This window comes from Xiphias gladius, chromosome 23, assembly GCF_016859285.1.
Source record: "Xiphias gladius isolate SHS-SW01 ecotype Sanya breed wild chromosome 23, ASM1685928v1, whole genome shotgun sequence".
NCBI lineage: Eukaryota > Metazoa > Chordata > Actinopteri > Istiophoriformes > Xiphiidae > Xiphias > Xiphias gladius.
Genome location: NC_053422.1, coordinates 11,402,196 through 11,427,098, shown reverse-complemented (window position 1 = coordinate 11,427,098; position 24,903 = coordinate 11,402,196). Strand labels below are relative to the sequence as shown.

The window sequence follows — 24,903 nt, the reverse complement described above, 5'->3', positions numbered from 1 at the left end:
ATGATTATTTTTTTGATGGTGTAAGAAGTGTGTTGAGATGTGTTTTCTGAGGGCATGGTTTTCAGGTGTTGTTGTACTAGGTTGTGATTAGATAACATATTTTAGAATTATTTGACCAGACCGACACCTTCTAATGAATGTTGTGCTTTTTGTTTTCCACAGAGGCTGCCAATGGGAACGTCCCCGCGGGGCAGCGGCCACCACCTCGAATCCGCAATGTTCAGATCAACAACCAGATCGTCAAGCTCAAGTACTGCTACACTTGCAAGATCTTTCGACCACCTCGAGCATCTCACTGCAGCATCTGTGACAACTGTGTCGGTGAGAAATCGCTTCTATTCCTCCGTCAGTTCTCGTATTGTTTAGACAAAGGCTTTTTTTCATTGAAATGGGTTTTCAGAAATAGAAAGTTGTGTAATGTTTTTTGTAAGAGGGGAAAAATAGCTCGCTGACATGATGATTATTACTAAAGCCTTGACCTTAATTTTCTCCCTGCATTCATTTGTCACAGTGATGAAATTTATTTAAAAATCAAAGCTTTATAAATAAATGTTGAACTAAGCAGACAGGGTGCAGAACTTTTAGACAGCTGGAACAAATGGACCAAAAACTTCACAGGGAGTATTTTTTTTTAGAAAGCGCTTTGAATTTTGAAGGCGGTTTGAACTGTGTGTGTTTGTGCATTGCGATGTTGTGTGTGTGTGTGTGTGTTTGTGTAGCTGTTTTATCTCTCAGCTCTGCAGAATAACAAGTCATTTGGCTGCTGATGATTGAGGAATGCGTTTGAAAGGAGCGTAGACACACAGGCGATATGAGAGGAGACAGTGGAGGCTAAGAGAGGGAATAAGTGCTCAGTCATTGTGAACACTGGTTCATCTGTGTCCACCTGCTATAGACACACACACAGACACACACACACACACACACACACACACACACACACACACACACACACACACACACACACACACACACACACATACACACTCCAAGCATCTTTTCCTTCTCAACTTAAAATCATTTATATTGGTGAAAGTCTGTCACAGAATATTCAGCACAATTTAAAAAAAAAAAAAAAAAAAAAAAAAGCCAAATTCTTTCACAAATGTATATTGTTCATACTCAGGGCCTTTTGTGGACAATAGACTGTATTATAAGATTTCAGATATACAGTGTAGTCTGTAAGTGTTTGAACAGTGACAGTTTTTTATGGTGTTGGCTTTGCAGACCAAAAATAACTATGGGGGTTATTGAAATAAAATAAGTATGGGGGTAACGTGTTAGTCTGGTGCCAGACCTTTGAATCACCGAGCACATCTCTTTGTTCAGGGATTTAAATAGAGAAAATGGCAAATAGTTTGAATACCAAAGAGGTGAAGCGCTGACTTTCAGCTCTGATTTGAGGTTTTTGACATCCACATTAAACGACCAGTGTTAGAACAGCTTAGAGGACTAGTGTCCTCTTAATGGATCACCAAAGCTCTTAAAATTCATCAAGAGGGGAGCATGAATGGGTCTCCAAAACTTAATGGTAATCCATCAAATGTCAACCTCACAACTACAAATGTCAACCTGCTGGAGGGTAGTCAAGGGGATCACAAGTCATCAGGCTTCGTGCTCTGGGGACCATGAATGTCTGTATCAAATTTCATGGCAATTCTTCCAAAAATGTTTGCGATATTTCAGTCAGGATGATGTGGTGGACCAACAGACCACCATCGGCATCTTTAGCTGAGCCATGTCGCTAACATGGCTACAAAAGGGCTATAGATCCTATACAGTTAACTCAAAATGGATGTGAAGATCTTTTAAAGATGTTTTCAGCTGAAACCTTAGTTATTTCATTCCAGATCCAGTTTGTTTGAACAGAAAACCAAAACTACAGAAAATGTGTAATTACTTGAAGTACTTATTCTGTAAATCTGAAAATGATCCATTTCATTTGACCTCATATCTACAAACCGTTTCTCGTCTCACCGATTTGCCTGTGTTTACTGTATATAGTCGTGAAACTCCATCCTGGAAGTGCAGCAGCGTGTTTGTTGCAGAGAAAAAGTGTAAAGCGAGATGTTTACCTCTGCTGTCCGTTTGACACTGCCCTGCTTTCATCTGGCTCTCCTCCAAATGATGGAAGAGAAGAGGCAAAGAGGAAGTGGTCTCTATATTTAGACTGCAGGTTTACAGAAGTTGATGCAAATAGCTGTCTTCGACTGCAGCTGATAAGGGTGTATTTTTAACACTCGTTTGATTTCCAAAAGTGTCTGTTTTCCAGTCAATTTGGTGTGCAGCCTCAGGTACATTTCACATATTTACACGGTGACCTTTTATTCTTTTTCACAGACCGTTTTGATCACCACTGTCCATGGGTGGGCAACTGTGTGGGCAAGAGGAACTACCGATACTTCTACCTGTTCACCCTGTCCCTCTCCCTGCTCACCATTTATATCTTCACCTTTGACATCGTCCACGTGGTCATGCGTAAGTATCGCTCTTCCAAGCAGAAGGAACAGACAGGTCTATCATGTAGGAGAATGACACATCAAACGCTGCAAAAAATGTGGCAGAACAGGAAGAGCAACATGGGACACGAGCTCACCAGCAGCTTCCACTTGTTATGCAAATGCATGCGCACGTTCTGAAACTATGACCTAATTCAGACCAGGCTTTCTCTGGAGCGTGACATGACACGCAACAGCAACTGACAGCTTGACATGATTCCTCTTTCATTCTCAGCCTCCTCCTTCCTTGTTCTACCCAACACAGATGGCAACAAGACAAGACAGAGACATGTGGAAACAGGAGTGTTTCTAGTCATGATAATTAGCTCTGGGCTTGTTATGTTACTATATCCCTATAATATCCGTATTCAGTTTATTCTTCTGAAAAGGAACAAAGCTGTGGGATTTTAAGAAAATCTATTTTTTTTCCTTTCTAACTTCTCTCTGTCTGTTCACAGGTTCAGTGGATAAAGGCTTTTTGAACACTTTGAAAGAAACACCTGGAACATATCCTTTTACACTCTGACCACAGAATATACACAACAAAAACAGCTGCTGTGCGTGCGACATCTGCCAGATTTCCTAGAATAGAAAATTAAAAACATTAAAACTTCTAAACAAACTGACCTCTGACTAAACCCCTACCCCAACCTGTCCAGTCATAGCTTAGCAACCGTAACCGGCGACGGAAGGCCTGTCGAGCCTGGATTTTAATCTGAAGAAGTGGTGTCTGTTCTTTGTTTTCGTTTTTTTGGCGTCTCAAAAACCAAAAACACAAGCACAGGTGTAAGGAAAGTGTTTATCCACTTTAACTTAAGATGCAATCATTAGCATGTCCAGCTAAGTAGAACATAGCTACAGTAGTAACCGAGTGTTACAATAGTTTGTGGGGTTGTAAGTTAAGTAAACGAAATCCCTTCTCACCACCAGAACATGCACTGTGCTGAATGCTATTAGAGTTTAGGCTAACATTAGCATCTCTGTCCTGCTCTTTATTGAATTTGGGGAAGTTTAGCAACCCTAGCCAACGATACCCAAGATAGCATTACATATGCCTAAAACAAAGGTTAGTCCTCATCCTGAAAGCCTTTGCTTTTGTAACACTGGAAGTGGAAAAAACACTATTTGAAAATGTGAACCGTGCATATCTTAAAGCTGTTTTACCAGATTCTCATTTTAAAAAAATATCAGCTTGAAACATTAAAAAGCTGGAGGTGCCATTTTTAATCGACCCATGAAGCTAACGTTAGCTTAATTAGCAAGAACAGAGGGTTTTACAGATGTAGTAACAGTGATTTAGGGTAGGTTTAGCAAACAATTTAAAGTAATAGATAGATTAGATAGATGTAGTTCAAGTAAATTCCAGCTCATAATTTCTTTTTTGCACAGTTAAAGGGGGGAAAAACCTCCCGCATTTGGCCCTATACTCTTCATTAGGCTTTTGTTCTTCTACTGACCGTCATTGGCTTTAACCGTGTCACATAACTGTCTTCCATTTTGTCGTCACCCACTGTTTGATCAGTGACCATGTGTCAGGCAGAAAACATTTGTTGCTGTTCTCTTAACTCGAGTTCACTGTGCTGGAGGTGTTGGTGTGTTTCTTCACCCTGTGGTCAGTGGTGGGACTGACCGGCTTCCACACCTACCTGATCTCTCTCAACCAGACCACCAATGAGGATGTAAGTGCATCTTACTGCATGTTCATTTAAACATGGCTACGGATCAGTAGTGCTGTCGCATCTGCAATTTGTTTTCTGAAACATGTAGTTTGTTTTGGTCTCATACTGTCTTTATGCAAGCGAGCCATGACTTGTGAACATAATGGACTAGCAGGATTAACTCCCTCTTCGGTCAGTTTTTTGTCACACTTTGTTCCTGTGGCTGAAATTTCAGGCAATATTTGTCTTGGTGGTCATCTAAAAACACTTTAAAAACAATTAAGATTACAAGTGGACTTTATACTGTATGCTGAGGTTGGTCAATGTTGAGTTCTCACCATAAATGAGCCTTGGCCATTTTTGCACTTCTCATTTTAAGTGTATAATTTGTGGATAAAATCCAGATGGGATTTAACCCACCTTTTCATTTAATTTTGGTTCACATTTAGACACATGTATGTAAGTATGCATCTCTATATCTTCACACCTTTTTTAACCCCTTGCTAGAAGCGCTGAAATTCTTCTTTGTTTCATTCACTGAAAATACAAAAACGAAGAAAATCTTGCTAAGTGCAGATATTTTTCTAGTCCTGACATATTCAAGAATTCAAATATAGGATTAGACGTGTTCAAGTTGTTTTTAAATTTAGATTTAGATTAATGTACTTGTCAAAGTTCAGCACTGAACTGAAGATAAGGTATAGTTTTAAGAATATGTCTTAAAACAGGTAACCTGAGTTCACATGGCTGGAAAGATAAACATACATCGCTGCGGTGTAAACACTACAATTTCTAAGACCACAGAGCTGTTTCCTTGACAACAGCTCCGCCCTCGTTCAGCACCGAAGGGCAGAGGGCTGGTAAACTGTAGCTTGTTAAACAAGGCTATTATATTGTAAACTAAAGTAAAGCAAATACAGAAAGTAACTCAAACAAAAAGAAAATGGAGACTGTGGCAAAAAAAGATCTTAACTGAAGTTAGAGAGTCTGTCTATAACGGCTACAACAAAGAACTACTTCATATCACATTTATTTGGACTTGGTTTTTTTGGGGGGAGGGGGTTTAATCAGACTTTACATGAAGCATAATGGACCACATGGAGGCTTTGACCAATCTTTCTGCCTGTATTTTAAAAATTAATACACCCTATTTTTATCCAGTTCAGCCACACTCAGACCAAAAAGTCTCTTTACAATGGAAATGTGGCCAAATCAGCAGGAGCAGTTTTATTTAGCTTGGAGCCCGAACCATATGACAAATGAGCTGTTAAATGCTTTGAATGCTAAAAAAGCAGCAGTTGGACTCCTCCCTGTTCGCCGACATAGTCCAATCATCTAAAAATATGCATGAATCGGTGCTATTCTTAATAAAACCAGCGACAGAATTGAGAGGATATAAGAATAAAAGAGGACCATCTGGTTTCTGAATCCTCGACCTGTCGGCTACATTTAGAAAGAGCCACTGATGCTAAATGAGGAAAAAAGTATCGATTGCTCGAGCACATTACCATTGAGTCATAGTTTAGTCACCACGCACAAAGACTCACACATCGGGCTGATGTAAAGCAGATGAGTGGTGGTGATTCAGGTGGATGAATCCACAGAGGCAGCAGTTTCTGTTGTGGATGTGTATATTAGCATTAATAGTGTGTATACTTTATTGGAGGCTTTGTTAGCCCAGATGTGACTGCAGAGGCTCTGACGAGAAGCAGAGAGCGGCAGTAGTGTTGGGGATGGTGGGAGATTCTAGATGGCTGAAAGCAAGAGAGTGCTCTCATACTTTGTCGTTATGATTAATTTATAATTCCCCTTCTTCTTTCCTGGGGGATGGCTGGCCTCATTTTTTTTTCCCTTTAATCAGAAATGAAGCTCTGCAATGTGCACCTACGGTATAATGTTGCTCAGGAAGTCGAAAAAATGGCTGTCAGCCCAGCTGTTACAATATCTGTGATTGGCCTAATAATAGATGCATCGATACCTGCAGGGGCTGGGCAGGGCGCCAGAAATACTGCTGTGGCAGAGAGGGGAGGGGGGGTGAGAGTCCGTGACAGTGGGTGAGAGAGAGAGAGAGAGAGAGAGAGAAAGAGGAGAACAGAAACGGTGGAATAAGGGCGAACAAGAGGAGGCACCTTGAGTGTTGTAGCTGCTCTGGTCTCCCATAGGATGACACATGGTCTGTCAGTTGTGTCTGCTACACACAGAGACACACACATTCACTAACACACACGGATACACGTAAGCTGCGGTGCTGACCTACATCTATAGCACCTAAAATAAAGCTTTTTTTCTACGACTTGCAGGAGGGTCAGTCTGTACAAACTCATGCTGTGAAATAGGGGTCATTATATTAATTATATATGCACTTAAATGAATCTATCAATCCACTTTCCCTTCTACATGTTTTCAGGTTAAATAAAAATATCCTTTTTTTTTTTTTAATCCTTTTTTTTAGTTACGGTTGCACTTAAATCAAACTAGCAAACTCAGCTAAACTATGATGAAATAATTTTTTACATTTTCCACATTAATGAGTGAGGGAGACTTTAGTAAGAAAAATCAACATTAAACAATAAAAAATGAGGACAAGAAAAAAAAGGATTTTGAAAAGAGAATGAAAGGACCTTAAGTGGAGATCCTAGTGTTTCCAAAGCTATCAAATTTATTTGTTACCGGGGATCCTTTGTATGAATTTCCAGATTTTTCAATGAGTTATTAAAGTGGTATTAATATGTAGTTGATGCGATTGTGTGCACTCGTTGGCACAAAGAGTTCGCATTAAACCAGGAATCATTAAATCCCTGACAAGATCATTTTAGTAGGTCAAACCCCAGCCTGTGGGAGTAACATCTAAAAATGGAGCTATGCTTTTGAATAAGGTATAAACGCAGGGAAGATCTTTTTGAAAGAGAACTGAGCGACGCCGTAGGATCGCCGGGCTGTGTTTGGATGCCGGCTGATGGTTTGAGAAGGTCTGGTGCTCCAGTGACGGGTGTTGTGTACGTTTTGTTTTGCCCAGATTAAAGGATCCTGGTCTGGAAAGAACAGAGTCCAGAACCCGTACAGCCACAAGAACATCATCAAAAACTGCTGTGAGGTGCTCTGTGGGCCGACGTACCCGAGGTAAGATTAAAAATCTTGAGCTAAACAGCTCTGTTCATAGCTTGAAGAAAAATGTGCTGCGTAGTCTCACACAGGGTTGGTTAATTGATTTAGTATTAAATGCCTGTTTTGAATCTGACATCTTTCTTGTTTTATTTATCATCACGTTATCTGTATTAAGCTTTATGTCTTTGGCTTTCTTTCTACTGTTCTCAGTGAGTTCTGTACCGCTGCCTGTGATCGATTTTTAGACTGTGTGATCCTAAGCCTCGTTCTGGTGAGTAACGAGCAGGATGCAGTTAGTGACTGACTGCCTTGTCTCGCTTTCCAGCGTCCTGGATAGAAGAGGACTGATGCGGGAGGATTTGCCTGTTTCTGCAGCATCTGTTGCACCCGCCGTCTCCTCCTCCAGCAGTAGCAACCCAGTGCCACAAACCACGGTGAGCGCACACACAAAATGTACCCTCCCCCCTCCCACACTTTGGATCTGGCTCTAAAGTGGATCACGGCTGAAAAAGCACAGAGCAGTAAATACAGAGCAGATATAAAACTTAACACAAATCTAAAACAGTTACAGAGGGCATTGGAGAAGAGAAAGGAGGCGTGTGTGAGAAAATTTGACTGGAAAACGCTTTTCTTATCAGAGTGGGATCGATAATCCACTTTGTGGTACATGAATGTGGAGCTATTTTGCACTTATAGTAGTGTGTGACTATTCAGAATTGTTCAACTAATTTAAATGGTTCTTTCTCTTAAGTATTAACAGCTACTTCATTAGCCATGTGTGCCATGCCTACTTTTTCATGTTAATGCTGTTTTTAATGCTGCGCGTTGAAGCCAAAGGAAGTTTTCCACATTTTGGACAATAATCTCTCTCCTCGGTGCTGCTAGCAGAGCCTAGTGGCGTTAAAATGTTTCACTGCCACATAGGCATCATATTATTAAGAATTACATTGCAGGTATTTTAATTTTAGTCATTTTAGATTACCTGATTGGTTAGGGAAAATCCAGGATGTATCTCCTAGCTTTTAGCATGCTTGCGCTACCTGAAGTAATTTCTAAAAGTCCAGTCATTTTACTCTTGACTTCTAGTTGTATTTCACTGCATTTCAAATCATGTACATTGCAGAGAATCAAGAACATCAAAAATTGGGTGATGAAATCAATATATCATGAAGCCATTTATTGTGGTGGGAAAAAAAGAATAAGCAGAGGAAAAGAAGAATAATATGATTTTATTTGTCAGCTTTAAATGTTATGATGTTTTTAACATAAAACTTCCCCAATTTGAAGTCTGTGCTGTTGCTCTTCGGAATCAAAAGATCCAGCAAGTCTAAAAAGTAATTTTTACTTTAACATTTGAAAATACACCGTCCCACCCGTGGGATGCTCCTTCCTTGGTAGTGCTACTTTAGTCAAGTCAAGTCAGCTATATTTGTGTAATATTTTTCATACACAATGGCAATTCAAAGTGGACAACGTGTCATTCTGAGTACAGTTGCAAGATGACTGCTAGATGACTTGAGGGGTCTGGTTGGTCCATCGCCAGTGAGCAGCTCAGTAATATACTGGGGAGCCAAACCATTAAGTGCTTCATAGACCAGCAGCAGAATTTTTTCGTTTTCTGAATCTGAATCCGCAAGGTAACTATTATCTTGAGTTATCAAATAAATTGTAGTAGACTAAAAGTATGAAGTAACAGAAAATGGGAATACTTGAAAGTACAAATACCTTCAAATTGTACTTGAATACAGCACGAGAGTAAATTTACCTGGTTACTTTCTACCACTGCTTATCCGCAACTAATCTGATAATCGGTCTGATTTGTCATTTTGTTTCACTTCCTTATTTGTAAATGCGGTATTTGAAAATACGTAAGTATGTATGTTTTCGTTCGTGTGAAGTTCCTCTTACCACATCTGCATGTTTTCAGCATGCTGTCCTCTGCCTACAGAAAACCACAGCTCCGCTCATCCCCAATGAGCACACACCTGACGAGGCCAAGCCGAGCATTGCTGCTTCAGCAGAGAAGAGCCCCTCCCCCAAAGAGGAGCACCCTCCTGCTCCGAGGGTCCCGCCCCTGGCTTCACCCGAGGCTGATGTAGAGACATCCATCACCAAGGGCAAGACCCATTAGCTATATTAGTGGGCGGCTCCAATCGTAGCTGACCCCCCCCTCCCCCTCCCCCCTCCTCCACCCCTAGCCTCCCAACTGCCCCCGCCCCAACATCCTGCCTGGTCAGGAACTGGAACAATAATAATCAATGTCTGATTACTGTGCGGGTGACTCACTTATTCTCCGAGTCTCGCCCTACATCCAACCAGAAGAGCAGAGTCTCTGCTGCAGCTCCTCCTCTTGCCTCCTCCTCACCAGTAACTGCAGAGGTGTTTGAGTGACACTTGCTCCTGCAGGAGGGGGAGCGATTGAATGGAAAGTCAGCGTCCTGCTCTGACTCCTGAACACTGCATGGAAAAGACACGCAGGGGGAGAAGCCGCTGGGAAAACTGCAGGAAGGAAAAAAAAAAAAAAACAAAAAAAAAAAAAAACTCTGCAAACGTATGACTTCCCCCGCAGTTCACCTGTGGGTTGCTCTGATTGTCAGTGCTACTTCTTTTCTTTTATTTAAAGTTGCATAACGACATTTATTGTGAGAGGCCAGTTCACGTATACTCCTTGCAAGTGTCTGGTGAAGACAATATTACTTCTGGACATGTATAGAACTTCAAACATACAGTCAATTTTGTTGTGTGCACATTACATGCCCTATGCAAACCATGAGAAGGCTGGACAAGCTTTTTTTTCATTTGCTGAGTGTGGATAAAAGCGTTTCACCTGTTAGTCTGTGAGTACACATCGTGTCCAGGCAGGGGGAGGACATGCAAATCCTTAGCTGAGATATCCCTAAAGGCTTCCAGGCAAGTCAAAATCTACCTTTTATTCTTATATTGCTGCATTCAGTACTTTGTTACTTAGGTGCATTTTTTTTTTTCTTAATTTTTAAAGTGATCTGATTCAGACCAACGCCTGTCCTTCAATTTTTATGTAATCAAGGATGTGGTGTGACGTTGGCGCTCTGAAATAGATGAAGCTGCTTAATGCACAGTTGAAGTCTTGTTTCCAGGAGACACGTAGTCCCAGTGTGAGTGACAAAAGGCCTGAAATCTGATGATCCTAGACACTCGTGGTAACAGTGCCTTATCATAACAGTTGCACTATGATATGCAGCTGAGGTCCACCAACAGAGGAGCCCTTCAAATCCGTTCTGCTATAGTGTTAAATGAGAAATGCCAACGTTAATACACAAATTAGTCCACTGGTTCCCAACCAGCTGGTCGCAAGCTAAATGTGAGAGGTCGCGAGATGATTAAAGGAATACTTTGACATTTTGGGAAATATTCATTATTTGCTTTCCTGACGAGGTTGGTACCACTCTCCCTTCTGTGTCGCCAATATGAAGCCACAGGTGGGAGGACAGTAAGCTTAGCTTAGCATAAAGATTGGAAACGGGGAAACAGGTAGCCTGGCTCTGTCCAATGGTAAAACATCAGACATCAGCCTGCCAGCAACTCTGAAGCTCATTAGGTAACACGTCATATTTAGTTTGTTTTATGCTCACGCAAACTGACACGGTGGTCTGGTTGTTGGTTTACAACTGGAACTCTTCACTGACATCCTGTTGTTTTTACATTTCAGTATATGCACAAACTAGTCATAACGAGTTAGTCAGTGAGCTGTAGAGGTGCTGGCACCTTTTAGCCAAGCTAGCCGTTTCTCCTTGTTTCCAGTCTCTCTTTGCTAAGCTAAGCTAACCGGCTGCTGGCTTTAGCGTAATATGAAAAGTACAGATATCAGAGTTGTATCAATCAATCAGTCATCTAACTCTTAGCAAGAAGTTAAATAACCTCATTTCTCAGAATGTCCAAATATCCCTTTCAACATATTTCTGCTGCATATGACGACAAACTTGTGCTTTTTTACTATGAAATACTGTGAATTTTCCTCCAGAAATGATATAAAAAATAAAATCTGAGAAGGAAAAAATCACTCTTTTGTTGAACTGGTCACAACTGGTAGATAAATGCAACCTGTGACAAGTAGATATTGCTGCGTTCTGAGGGGTTGCGGGAACCACTGAATTAGACCTTGTGGAGAAAAAAAACAAGCAAAGCCTTGGTTGAATTGTACATAGTCTTAGCAGGTATAGATGTACTAAAAACCTCTCAGCTGATGAGTGAGGAGGACCGACATCAGCAAGGTTTCGTTTTTTTTTTTAAACTTTTGTGACGCGCAAGTGCGGCCAGTGTTAATTTTTCTGCCTACGAGCTTGAGCACCTCCTCCCTCAAATCACATCAGAGCTGATCTTCCTCAGAGTCCTCTCTCTTCCTGCCGTCTTCCTGCCTTCTCATATGTAACTCATCTTCTCCTCCTTTTCCTCGCATCTTTGCCGTGACAGTTTTTTCCTACAGCAGGCCCAAGGCTGTGCAGCCGCCTTTGGCAGGATCATTACCGCAGAGAGAAAACGGAAAAAGGTATCTGTGTATTTCAGACGGAGCGCTGCCTTTAATGCGGCTCGAGAATTTATTTTGTTTGGGTCACAGGGATCGCTCGAGGGGGGCGGCATCCACTCGAAGAAAAATGAGAGAAAGTGAAGCAAATTCTTAGTATTTAAATGATTTTAGCAGATAGCAAGAGTTTGTCATAGTGATTGTGTTATATGCAAGACAAAGTTAGTGTTTGTGAAATATACCTGTGTAGCAATTCTAGTGTTTCAACAGCATCGCGTCAGACTCCGAAATCTGCCCAAGATTATTATAAGACCCAAAATAATTCCTCCTTAATCTCCTAAAAAAAATAACTTATTTGAGTGGTAGCATGGAAAATAAAATTTAGGATGGTGGGATTTCTGGAATCGTTTTCGTGCAGCAGATTAGGGCTCAAGACTGATATTAGACACTTTTAAACAATAGGAGATGAATCCAGGCCTGCAAGTAACAATTTTTTTTCATTATTGATTCATCTGTGGATGATTTTCCTGATTAAAGGATGAATTGTTAGCTCTCTATTACGTCAGAAAATAATGAAACGTTCATTTTGTCCAACCAATTGTCACCTCAAAAACTTGGTTTTGTTATAAGAAAATTAACATTTGGAACTAGCATATTTTCTTTTTCATTTTTACTCGAAAAATGCTAAACAAATAATTGATAATTAAAATTGCTGCTGATCAATTTTCTGTCACTCGTCTAATCAATTAATCAACCAGTTGTTTCAGCTCTAGATGAATCCTTTTATCCACGTTTAGTTTCTCTACATTCAGATGAGAAAAGGAGGGATAACTGACACGCGTCCCCAGGAAGATGCTGTAAGGCGCGTGGCGGTGTCGTTACTGTGAAGTTAAAGAAGTTGTGATAACTGAATATTTGTTTTGAAAGAATCTCCAAAAAATGTTCAATTTCCAATGAGAAGTACTAAGCCAGGACCAGTTTTAGTGGATTTTATTCGTTGAAGGTACTTGAAGACAGTTTGATTTATCAGATCGCTTTGCATTGCCGTCACCAAGACGCAGAGCAGGTTTTAAAGGGACGGTTGAATTTAGATTTTTAGCTCTAAGGGTTTGCAGACTGTCGGGCAAGCGGGCTGAGCTGTTGTATGTGTGTGATTCCTGTGTTAAAATGCCATGACGCGATCGGATCTGAATGCTCTGATCAATCTATTACATTGCATTATGTATACAGATACAGTACTATACCATTGATGGAGCTCTTATTTATGTTCACTTTGTTAAGTATCAACACTGTGATTATATGTATTACATTCAATTCACTTCTTTTTACATGATCAATGTGTCTGGTAAATAAACAATATTGTCTTATTATTGTTTGTCTTTGAAAAGACGTTTTCTTGAAGAGGGAGTTACTGGTATAAGACACCAGTTTATCCACTATTATTAAATAATCAACAGAGGACCTGTTCGTATTTGGGCAGATTTGCGTCCCTGGATGCAAACGGTTTTCTCCAGAGGTCACTTTTCAAAGCAGTGGCATTATTCATGGGTAACAGCTCCTTGCAGGCTGTGTTGGGATGAAGGCCTCGCAAAGGAGGAAGAAACAGTATTCCTGACCCAATGACAATCCACTTCTTCATCTGCTTGTTTGGTGAATCAGCACTTTGCTTCATGGTGAAATTTGCTCATAAATTTTGAAGATTTTTAGCCACACTAGCAACATGGGGGTTGGCCCGCTGCTACACCACATCCTCTTCATTAACATTGATATAGCTGTGCCACTTCTTATTGGCAAAATATTGGGAACTATTTTTTTTTTTTCCTTTTTAAATTTCAACTCTCCATTTTTTTAAATATTGGAGGCCATACAGGCCATACAGACATGGGTCTCTGTTCAAGAACTCCTGATGGCACTGGCCCAGAGTCCAGGGCATCTTCTACATTATGTGAATTATTAACATTGTTTGCTGGAGAGTCAAAGTGCTCAGTCAAAAGTTCAACTGAGAGGTGTGTCCCGGTGGCTGCGAGGTCCAAGACACCGACTGTGTAATTTTCACTTTGAAAATGTGACAGCAAAGGAGCCATCATGATGTCGTGTGAGGTGAGAGGTTGGTCGGTGGCTGAAGAAGGTGGAAAGACAGACTTCCTGGTCATCTGCGCCCAGGATCTCCTCATCACGTATCTGATAACCTGTCCATGGTCATCACAAGCTTAGCAAGCTCCATGTGTTAAGCTGTTGTTATTTCTCTTGGCCCAGTTTTACATGTATCCCACCTTCTTCAGTAGGGATCAAAGCCAACATAACCAACCCACACCCACTTCTGGAAAACTCAAACCCATGAAGAAGAGGATTAGGCCTAATCATCCTGAACCAGTGTGAAACTTTATTCTTAACCGTTTGAAATAGTATTTTTGACAAAATAGTCTTAACTCAGGGTCCTGTTACTAGCTTCTTTTCAGAGCTTTCAACTACATCTCACAGCCTGTATCAGCAGGTAAAATTTCATTTTGGTGGGGGGGGGCATTTGGTGATGTCCGGGGTTCCAGACTTCCTGCAATCATTGGCTGCAAAGGATTTTCATCCAAGTATTGAAAACAGTCCTTATATTTATAATGATGTTGGTTTGTCCATTTACTTTTGAGCCCCTGACAATGAGGGACTATGTATAACAATGACTGTGATTCTTAAACAGTTCATGTGATATTTTAGTTAAAACCCCTTGAAATAAAGCTGGAAGTCTAAACTTCATTCGCATCATGATGGCCTTGTTTCAAGTCCAACGTGGTGGTGTACAGAGGCAAAATTACAAAAACTGTGCCCCTGTCCAAATATTTATGTACCTAACTGTAGTAGAAAGCCCTGGAAAGAGCTAAGAAGTGGACTTTGAGTTTGATTATTTATCTAAAATACATAACATTAATTATTTGGTAATCACATAGATGTAATTCACTCAGTTGATATTTTTTCATTAACTTGCCTTAGATAAAACATGTAAAACAGCAATCAGGATTGACACAGTAATAACAGCTTACATGATCGCTTGATTATGTTTTATTCAAATTCTATTTACAGCGTCTTCATGTCCTCATGTCACAGAAATCAGTTTAATGTACCTTATAATACAAGTAAAACCCAAACTAATCAAACGAACAAGTTTCAAGTTACATGAAAAATATCAGAAAATCATTGATTTACATTCATATTTTGATGAGACTGCACCGTATGAAAACATTCCAGAAACAGAAAGATAAATTTTTAATGATTCTTTTTTACCATTATAAAGAGACACTTTACAAAAGGAAACAACAACAAAAAACATCAAAATTAATTCAAATCCAACAACATATCCAACATATAACGTACCCAGCTGTGACAGGAAAAGAGAAATTGTGCTGTTTGTTCAACGGTACCAGCAAACTGAGGAAAACGGAGTCCATCACGTCCGTACAGTATTTCAGCCTTACATTGTGTTCCTATCACCAGTCCGCTCTCTACAATGACGAGTTGTATGGTAACGACCTAAATCTCCAACTGCAGAGTCCTTGAGAACCAGAGTTAAAAAACGTTTGAGTATTTTTCCATCACTTCTCAGCATCCTCCGTCCACTGTCAGCTCCTGCAGCTGCTCCTGAACAGCCTCCAGCTGCACTGTTTGGTTCTCCTCTTGTTCAGACCCCTGCTCATGTTTCTCCGCTTCTTCGTTTGCCTGCTCCTCTGACGCTGCGTCTCGGAGCTCTTCCTCCGTCTTTGGCTCCTCGCGTCCGTTCTCCAGGTTCTCTGAGCTCTCGAAACAGCCGGAATCCCTCGGCTCCTTGGCATCCTCCCCGGGTGTGTTCTCCGCCTGTTCTGGCCCCGATTCGTCTTCAGCTACATGGGGCAAAGACAACCATATGTTAATACAAAGTGTCTCAATAAAATCCCTTTTTATTAATCCTGGACTCATTGTCATGTTTGATACATTGTTATAGCCAAAAATATTGATTATAGCCACTTTAAAGTCAGCTTATGTGAGCCGTAAACAATACAAAAGTAAAGATCCTGTAGGTATGCCCACATTACGCTATTTCGTGTTTGTGGTTTTAATGTGAGTCAAGCCATTTCTTGTATAGGGGACGCCGGGACTGACAGACCACAGGTGTTGGTTGTTACGGTGCTTTTTACCGCCGCGCTAGGAGGGGCTGTAACACAATCATCCAATCAAATGCGCATCCTCTCCTCATGGTGTCTTCCTTTAAAGGGACATAAAACCCTGAGGAAAGGTGTTTCTCATAAATCAAAGCAAATATTCATCTTTGTGGGATTAGTGAAATGGAATGATTTTAGGTTTAGTATACTGTCTTTGTTTATCGACAGGATTGTTTTGTTTTGGCTGCCTCAGTGACTTACTGTAAAACCAAGTCCATTTAAAAAAAAAAAAACAAATAAAAAAAACAGTTTACCTTTAAAATTCAGCAATGCAGTGGTGGTGAGTGTAGTATTAATGCTTTTTTTTTTTCGTTGAATATTTCAGGATAAATACTCAATATTTAGAAAATAAGCTGCAGCTTGTCAATGTATTTTCTCAAAGTTTGTATGTAAATCAGCTCCAACTCTAAAACTAAACAGTAAGGACAATATGTCATCCAAACAAGAGGAAGATGCTAGACTGTAAAAATGTGATTGTAGTTAAGAGTCAGGAATTAGTGGATGGGCATCATCTGAGCATGATGATAGAATAATATGAAATTACTACTAATAACAGAGAGTTTTAGAGAAAATCCATTGTGTCATGTATAGGAGCTTTTTAGGCAAAGATCTAGCAGATCTCCAGATCTTAATATGAATCTCAACAGACACACTGATTTGGAGAAATCGAGCCCAGCCTCCCATGATTAACATGCTGAACCGTGTTGCTGCAGACTATTGTTACGTTAAATGAAATCCGTGAGCCGTATTCAACACATAGCTGCCGCTGCAGGAAAAAGGTGTTGGAATCATGTTTAACGATTTGTCTGGAGGAGAGAGGAGCCAAGATCTCCTCAGGACGAAGTTGGATTTCTTAAAGGGACCGAGCACGACTGCAAGCTGTGAGTGTAATGCTGTGCAACTGAGCCATAAAATGCACCTAATTATGGAGCTGAGGCAGAAAAATATGATGGCAGCATAAAAAAAATTCCACACAAAGTGACTGAAATTTGTACTTTGATGATCAGCACTATCTTACTGACTTTTATTGGGATATTTCCTCAGGATCTGATTGAAATTCTGGATTATATAGGTATTTATATATTATGGGCATTGCATCTTTACAGTGTGTGAACCTACAGTCTCTGAGCAGTTCGGTGGCGTTCAGGATCTTGGAGCGCTGCTCTGGATCGGTGATGTTCAGCTCGTTGAGGTGCGAATCCTTCAGCCCTGCGAAGTCCTCCAGGCTCTGGAAACCTTGCATGGACAGCAAAGAACTCAGCTCCTGAAAAACAAGAACATAAACACAAACGTTACTTAGATTGAGATACATGAACAGGATTACGCTACAGTGCAGCACGCTGTATTATCAGAGGGTATGTTACCGTCAAGCCGATTCTGTCCAGCACCTCCTCCAGGGTTTTGGGTTTGAATTTGGTTTTGTGGTCCTTGCTGTTGCAGCGTCTCCTCCTGGCCGGGGGGCTCTCGTCAGGCAAGAGGTTGACATAGATGAATTTAAAGGAGCCCATTTTGTTGTTGAGCTTCCCTGTCCAGGTCCCAACCGGGGGCTTCTCGATGATGTAGATGATGTCTCCTTTCTACAAGAGAGATGACGCATGAATACTAGGCTTAGATCAGGGGATGAAAGACACAGACGGAAGGACGATCAAAGGGAGAACCTTGGCAGCAACGATCTTTTAGTGATTTATTCATTTTCAGTTAAAATTTAATTCTGAGACTAAAAATCAGCTTTATCCTTTCTGAACCAGCATCTCTCTAGTTACTGTTTACAATCTCAAAATACTCTCATCATCACACGCGCAGAAGCATAACAAATGAACCGAGAAGTGAAATGTGAATTAGCAAATGGCTAAATGACTAAATATTTTATTACCCTTTAACAGAGTTTTCTAATAGTATAATTTGCTCTGGAGTGACACAGTCACTACTGAATTCGTGTTATTTTGTCCAAGGTGCAGTCAGTAGTGGGTCGTGTAGTGTCGTGTTAACTCTGCCTTGAAGATAATAATAAACAAAAAAAGCCGTCCCTCCCCCGGGACTCACCTGGAGTTTCAGTGACTCCACATCGTAGGGGCTGGGAGTGAAGTCAGTGTGGACCAGAGCGCGACCACAGAACGGTCCGTTGTAAGAGATGCCGTTCTCCTCCAGTCTCATGCTGTCCCTCTGGCAGTATCCACTGTCCAGGCTCCGTCTGTCGCTGCCTGAGGAGGACAGATAGGAAGCAGGGTCGGATTCATCCTGAGCCTTCAGATGGTTACGGTTTACAGCAGGAGCTCTCAAAAGTCTGACACCTTGAGCCCCACCTGCATTTAAAGATGTTTTGAACTTTGTGCCTGTAGGTCCACAAGTTTTCAAAACACCGTAAATGTGTGTAAGTGAACGCATAGAGGAGGGTGTCAGCGTTTGATGACTCCAAGAGCCGTGCTGAAGGGACCTCTGGTTTACAAGGATACAGATCTACACTTACTGCCTGAGAGCTGGCAGGAGATGGGGCTGGGCATAGTGTCCTCTGACCCTGTGGAGCACACAGATGTCCTCTGTCCTGCACTCAGATCTGGAATCCAGTCAGCAGAAACAGGAGACAGCTCCTCACCGCTCTCCCCCTGGAGAAACAGAGTAAGTCAGAGGTTTCATCTATTCACTTTCTGCTCACTCAGTAGATCTTTAATGACAGTAAAATCATATTTAACGTGGAGCCCCAAAACTGACCAAAAGTAGAAAAAAAAGTCACAAATAAAGAATTTTATTCCAGCTTTATGTTTCTTTTTACATCCCATTTTATCATCTAACTAACAATATCATTTATTGCTGTATTTACTTATATTTTTGACTCGTCTGATAACTTTTTACTTAATTTTGTCAATCTATATAGGTAAATAATTTTTGTACATGAATTCTAACAATCAGGCCAGAGGTTAATGGGACACATCAGGAGAGCATGTTTTTAAGGACTAATCATTTGGAGATTTGCCATCTGAGAGCACTGAACTGAATTGTACCAAATGTTGGTAAAGCTCTGATCTTTGAAATCAGTGGCGGTGGAAGACGTATTCAGGCTCTTTATTTCAATAGGAGAAGCAAAACCACTCTGTCAGAATACTCCATTACAAGTAAAAGTACTGAATTGCAAAGCAAAGTAGTAATTATCAACAATATGAACTTCAAGTATCAAAAGGAAAATTGTCAATACAAAAAAATTGGCCCTGTGTGTGCTATGCTATTATATATTATTAGAGATTGTTGATGCATTTATGTGTAAGTAACATTTTACTGCTGTAGTTGTTCGAGGTGTAAATGTACTTAGTTACTTTCCACCACTCAAAGTCAAACAGATGGAGTCTCCCTGCCTTTGTTTGGAACCATGCAGTACATACATTTGTCCACGAGATGGAGTCAAGTTTAATCTTTTTGTTACAACAACATCTCTCTGTCTATAAGAGGTCAAGGTGTGTTTTTTGTATCATCAATGCTTAATAGATCAACTGTGTATCAAAAATGCTATTTCAAGTTTGTAAACGTATGTCAACTGTTTCTGTTTAAATTCTGTGATATTCATATGTTAGTCAGGTTACTGTAATTAATGTGGAGCGCCTATAAACCGTCTTTACCCCCTCCTCGGCCAGAGCCTTCTGCACCATCTTGGATGTTTTGCGGGTCATGGTACGTGAGATGACGTTGCGCCATTTCTTGCCCAGTTTGCTGCCACTTTTCACTGCTTCCTCTGCCGTTCCACTCTCTGCCACCTGACATGACAGTAGAAAAATCATCGACTAGTCCAACGATCTGTCGCCAGATGTTAGGAGATGAGGGGACATATGGTACAATCTTATTTAAAGTCAAGTGAAGTAAAGTTAGTGTGTATTTCGAAATTTACAGAACAATGCCACTGACATAAATTAACTCTCACAGTGGCATTGCTGTCAAGAATTCACTTCTCACAAACTAGAAAACCTACAGACTTTGTGGTAATGGGGTGTGCATACACACAAACTGCTGATACCCACAAAGTCACATAAACTCATGCACAACACACACACACACACAGACACACACACACAGACCTACATACACATCTTTCTGCGGTGAGGTGAATTTTGTAATAGTACACTGCAGCAGAGTTCAACATAGCTGTTTTCTTTTGTGATTTTGATACAGTAATCTGATCTCAAATTATGTTTTCAAGCTTTTTGTGCACTCATAGACTCCTCAGATCACTTTCTCCTTCATTACTACGGAAACTGAGAACGGCCGTACTTGCAATTATTCTTTAAAATGTCATTAATCTTAAAATAAATGGCATTTATTATTTCGTTATCTGGAGTTTACATAGCTCGTTTCGCTCGTGTTAACGGGTTAATTCAGTCCTTGATTTGTAAATAAGGAGGTCCGCAGAGAGGGTGCTGTTCCGGCAGGTCCGGGGAGAGAAGAGAGAGTCATACACATACAAACTCCGAACTTTTCTTGATTAAGCACTACAGTTAAGAGAGAGTTTATCTGTGGCGTGTAACCTGCCGTAACCGTAATGACACACACACACAGCTGCCACTTAGACAGAAAGGGATGTAACAGTTGAATTCTCAGCACAGATCTCGATGTCTGTGCCAATATATAGAAATAAAAAAGCGTAACATTAAATTAAAAATGCTCAAATTCTCGGGGGAGGACCTTCAGACGACTGATGAAATTCTCGCTGCTTCTGCAAGTGTCTGTATAACACAGAGGTTCTCTGCTTGACTGGCTCACACTACAGTAGAGGAAATCCTGTCTGTATGCTGCTGTCATCTCGGCTCTGTGCAATACTTCTTGTTCTTGCTTCCTCTCTTTTTCTATACTTCTTTTTCTTTCCAAGTTCTAACTCACAGTATGCAAATGTTACCGAGAAGTTATTACATTTTCTGCAAATTCAAATAGTGTTAACATTTGCACACACATGTACAGCAAGGTTTGAAATCAGGAAGCACAAACTACACGTAACTGATAACAATTTCTTCTTGACCTCTGACACTTCTGGATGCAGTGTTATTTGTGAGCGGGTTCAGGAACAAAGTGATAAAATATGCGAAGGGGCTGTCATTTAGGAACTTAAAACACAAAGAGTTTATCAGACATCTACTTCTACTTCTCAAAAAAAGTGATGTACGGAAATTCAGATAACGTTTTGTATATTTTTACCAGCCTTTTTGAGAGGAACTATTTGGCAGTCCAACTTACATTCTCCCCATATGGGAACTCTTTTTCTGACACGACAGGAGAGGTGGGTTTGTGCTTCATAAAATCCTTGAAGCTGCTGGATCTCTGCAGGGTGAGCTGTAAACACACAGGGAATTGCATTTGTTTGAAATCATTATGACAAAGGCTCAGAGGAGCATTATGTTGCAACTGTACAACAAACAACAGCAAAGGGCCAGCAAACTTGGGGCGGTAAAACAAAAGGGCATCACCAGTGTCAGAAACATGTCAGTCAGTTGGTTGGTGTTTTTTTTCAATTCAACGCGGAAAACGCAGAACTCACGGCTGTGCACACACGACACGTACTTATCTCTTCAAGCGTATGAACAGAATGCATCAGCAGAGGGATTTCTCAGAAGGAACAACTGCCCGTGTCTTTCCTCACATAGTTATCAAAGATAAAGTCACGAATCTGGGTCATGAAGTGCCTGCATGGTGCAGATGGTGCTGTAGCTGCTCCGGACACTTTTTAGAAATGTTGTTGAGCAGTTCATCAGGGAACACAAAGGAAATGATGTGTGGTCAAACGCGAGAGTCCTCGTAATATTTAGTTTTGCATTCATGAGACTGACATTTAAACTGACCAAAGACACATGGGAACTGGATAATCAAAAAGTCTAAACACCAATTCATCATTTAAGTTTAACTCAGTGCCAGTATGAAGATGCATGTTTCTAGTTTGGATTCGCGAAAGGGAAAGATGGGATAAACTTACTGTGAAATTCTCTATTCTGAATTCTAAGTCTGGTATAGGGCTGTAACTAATAATTCTTTTCATCATTGATACATCTGCTGACTGAAAAATAGAAGATGCCCAAGATGATGTCTTAACATTTCTTGTTCTGTCCAAAGAACAGTCCAAAACCCGAGGATATTCTATTTATAGAACCTCATAATTGAGGGTGTTGAAGTGGGAGCTTTGCTTCAAAAATGACATTAAGCTGATTATGAAAATAGCTGCTGATTCATTTTCTGTCAATCAAATAATCAATTAATGAACTTATCCTTTCAGCTGCAGTCTGGTGTATGGCATGTCACGTGCATATGCCTAAAATTAAGATTTATTTTCATCCATTTTTAGTTAAATTTTCACTGTTTTGCGTAATTTTTAGCTCTGGTGGAAATTCTTAGTATAATTTTCCATATAACTACGTGTCACTGTGTACGATCTTGTCTTGGCTCATCCTTTCTTGATTTTTTGTTGAAACCACAGGAAACGGGCAAAGCTTCAGCAACTGCTAGCAGCCAATCATTGCAGACATCCAGCCAGTGCTCATGTCTAACCTGAAGAATTAAACAACAGTGCAGCCAAGGTAACAAATTACCTTCATTGTGAGGCTACTACCAGTTTTGGTAACTGTCTGTTTTTTCCTGCCACTGTTCACCTCCCTTAAAAGCCACAAAGCTTTCATATAAAACGATCCACTATTAACGCTGATCTTGTCATGGAACAATGATATTCTCGTGCCCTGATTATCGCCAGCGACAGTTCTGTTAGGAGACGACTGCTGAGAACAGAGCCATCAGATGTGTAATGACAAGGCGTGAATTAGACCACGGGAAGGGAGACGTGGATGGAAAATAAGAGCGCTGGTGTCAAGCGTAGGAGGCTCGGTCTCCTGCCGGCAGCTGGGGACGCAGGCAGCAGAAGCCACAAAGCCAGTTCTGACTCAAACTGCATCTGCAGCAATGATTCACCCCGCTAGAATAGAGGAACTTTACCAAGAGAGTACAAAGTTGAGGCTGTTAAACTACACACACGTAAAATGTTTTAGACAAAAAGATCTTACTGAGCTTTAAGTCGTGTGTGCATTTGTGTATGTAGGGTTTGTTCAGCTTCACCGCAAAAGTTTGCATCAACTCGAGCTGACATCCTGTGTCGAAGAGATGTGCGCACAAAGACAGCTGTACACGATGTTGTAGTGCAAACGTCAAGTCTCTCAATTGTGTGGCAAAGCCCTCTTCATAATCATGGTCTATAATATTTACATTTATAAACTCAATCGGAGAACATTAACTTTAACCTTCCCTCGCCTTCTAAAACAAAGTGATAAAAACGCAGCTCACCTTCTTCTTTTGCACCTGCTCCTTCTCTGAGGCATTTGAAGGCCTTCGCCTCAACATCTTCCTCAGTGGTCCTCAAATCTCTCTGGACAAACAGCTGTGAGAAAGCTACACCCGTTTTAATCACTGAGGGTTTCTGTCACTCTGTCTCCGCCGAAGATAAAAAAAACACAGAGGAAGGCAGAGCTGCACTCCGCTGTGGCCGAACGAGCTGTAGAGGCTGAGAGGAAGTCACATGGCCACACAGAAACCAGAGAGGCAAACCCTGTTTTTGGTGCTCGGGTTTTCAAACAGGCTAGTGGGTTTGTTGCTTGTATTTCTCAGCCTTGCGTGCCACATGCTCTCTTTGGCTCAAAACTGGACTGCCACCAGAAACAGTTCAAGAAAATGTCGTCAGAGCTCAGTTCTGGTGGTTACTATGGATAGGCTGGTCAAAATGAAAATAGTTTGTCTATGAACCCTGCTTAATAAAGGTATTTATTTAGGTTTATGGTCAAATAATTGACATTCGATCAGTCATATTTAACATGTTCAGTAGGAAAACAGCTGTTTTGAAAGCATGTCATCTCTTGCTGCAATGTCACAGCTGTAATGAAGAGCAGCCACTGTATTACAACATCCCTACTCCTACAGACATCAGTTTTCCCCTTCAGCAGAATGTTGAAGTGAATTTGCTGACAGGAAAGACGTCTATCATGATCTGTTTATTCCTTACTTATTCTTTATGTCCAGACCAGACCATGACCTTTCAGCTTGTTGTTTAGCTGTTGGTCTCAAACGAGGACATGTTTGTCATTGCAACTGAAGTGTGGAAGTGAAAGACCTCCAGAGATGACATATTTAGAAACTGGGTAACGACTCTGCAGCAGCAGCATGGGCCTGCCACAGCTACAAGGCGCCAAAACAAAATCACAAACTTGTTATCAGTCAGTCCAGCTCATCCAACGGAGGATATTTATACAGAAAATGGTTTCTGAGACAAATGACTTGGAAGGCCAGACACATGCTGACCCTGTGAAAACATCCAAAACAGACAATTAAGACAAAAACAACTTGAGTGACTCACAGAAATGTGCTTGCTTCTGAATGTACAGTCAGCCAGCAGGGCATGGCAAAAATTGTTAGGGAAAAGAAAAGAGGGAGGTACAATGTATCATGTTTAGCTTGTTATTTTGGTGAGGAAGCAAACCACATGATAAGAGTAAAATAGTGCCCTATTTTAGTTTCCTGTCACTCGAGTAAAGGCTGGCAACAGTCTCATCTGTCTGCAGCTCTTAAAGGGATCAAAACCATAAACAAAAGGTTGACTCTGATTCCGCTGGAGTATAGCTGAAACCTAAGGGAGTGGTGGAAGGAGTGCTTAGATCCTTTACTCAAGTGAAAGTAGTAATACTTCACTTCAAAAATGCCCCATTACTAGTAAAAGTGCATGCAATGCATTCAAAATTTGACTTAAGTAAAAGTATATAAGTGTTTCCAGAAAAATATACCCACTCCTAATATACATTTAGAAAAGGGGACTCGGATTTGTTTATATTGTGCTCAGGCACAGGAGACACATGACCTCACATCATCCCATTGACGGTGGCTCTAACAAGCAAAGAAGCATAAGGATGTGAAGACTTTAAACGATGAAAAATTTCACGTATTACAAAAACCCGCAA

General features: G+C 40.8%; 2 protein-coding genes across 8 annotated transcripts in view; one reads left to right on the top strand and one right to left on the bottom strand.

The window, feature by feature from the left end:
- Positions 1-13,101, top strand: part of zdhhc9 (zinc finger DHHC-type palmitoyltransferase 9) — a 33,393-nt gene extending 20,292 nt beyond the window's left edge. For 6 of the 7 annotated variants that reach the window (XM_040119401.1, XM_040119399.1, XM_040119396.1 and 3 more), the window contains 7 exons: positions 163-321; positions 2,341-2,478; positions 2,957-3,005; positions 4,075-4,177; positions 7,173-7,276; positions 7,587-7,695; positions 9,189-13,101. In XM_040119401.1, coding sequence (XP_039975335.1) covers positions 163-321; positions 2,341-2,478; positions 2,957-3,005; positions 4,075-4,177; positions 7,173-7,276; positions 7,587-7,695; positions 9,189-9,392 — 866 coding nt within the window. In that variant the 3' untranslated portion in view covers positions 9,393-13,101. The remainder of the gene's footprint in view (positions 1-162; positions 322-2,340; positions 2,479-2,956; positions 3,006-4,074; positions 4,178-7,172; positions 7,277-7,586; positions 7,696-9,188) is intronic. The other variant, XM_040119400.1, reaches the window with a different exon arrangement.
- Positions 13,102-14,403: 1,302 nt separating this feature from the next.
- On the bottom strand, positions 14,404-23,442 carry sash3 (SAM and SH3 domain containing 3). Its single transcript, XM_040120434.1, has 8 exons — positions 23,243-23,442; positions 21,158-21,253; positions 19,555-19,689; positions 18,414-18,549; positions 17,990-18,147; positions 17,311-17,523; positions 17,066-17,210; positions 14,404-15,628 (listed from the first exon to the last, which is right to left on the bottom strand). Exons 1-8 carry the CDS (start codon positions 23,297-23,299, stop codon positions 15,351-15,353), a joined length of 1,218 nt encoding a protein of 405 aa, XP_039976368.1. The 5' UTR covers positions 23,300-23,442; the 3' UTR covers positions 14,404-15,350.
- Between the last annotated feature and the right edge of the window lie 1,461 nt (positions 23,443-24,903).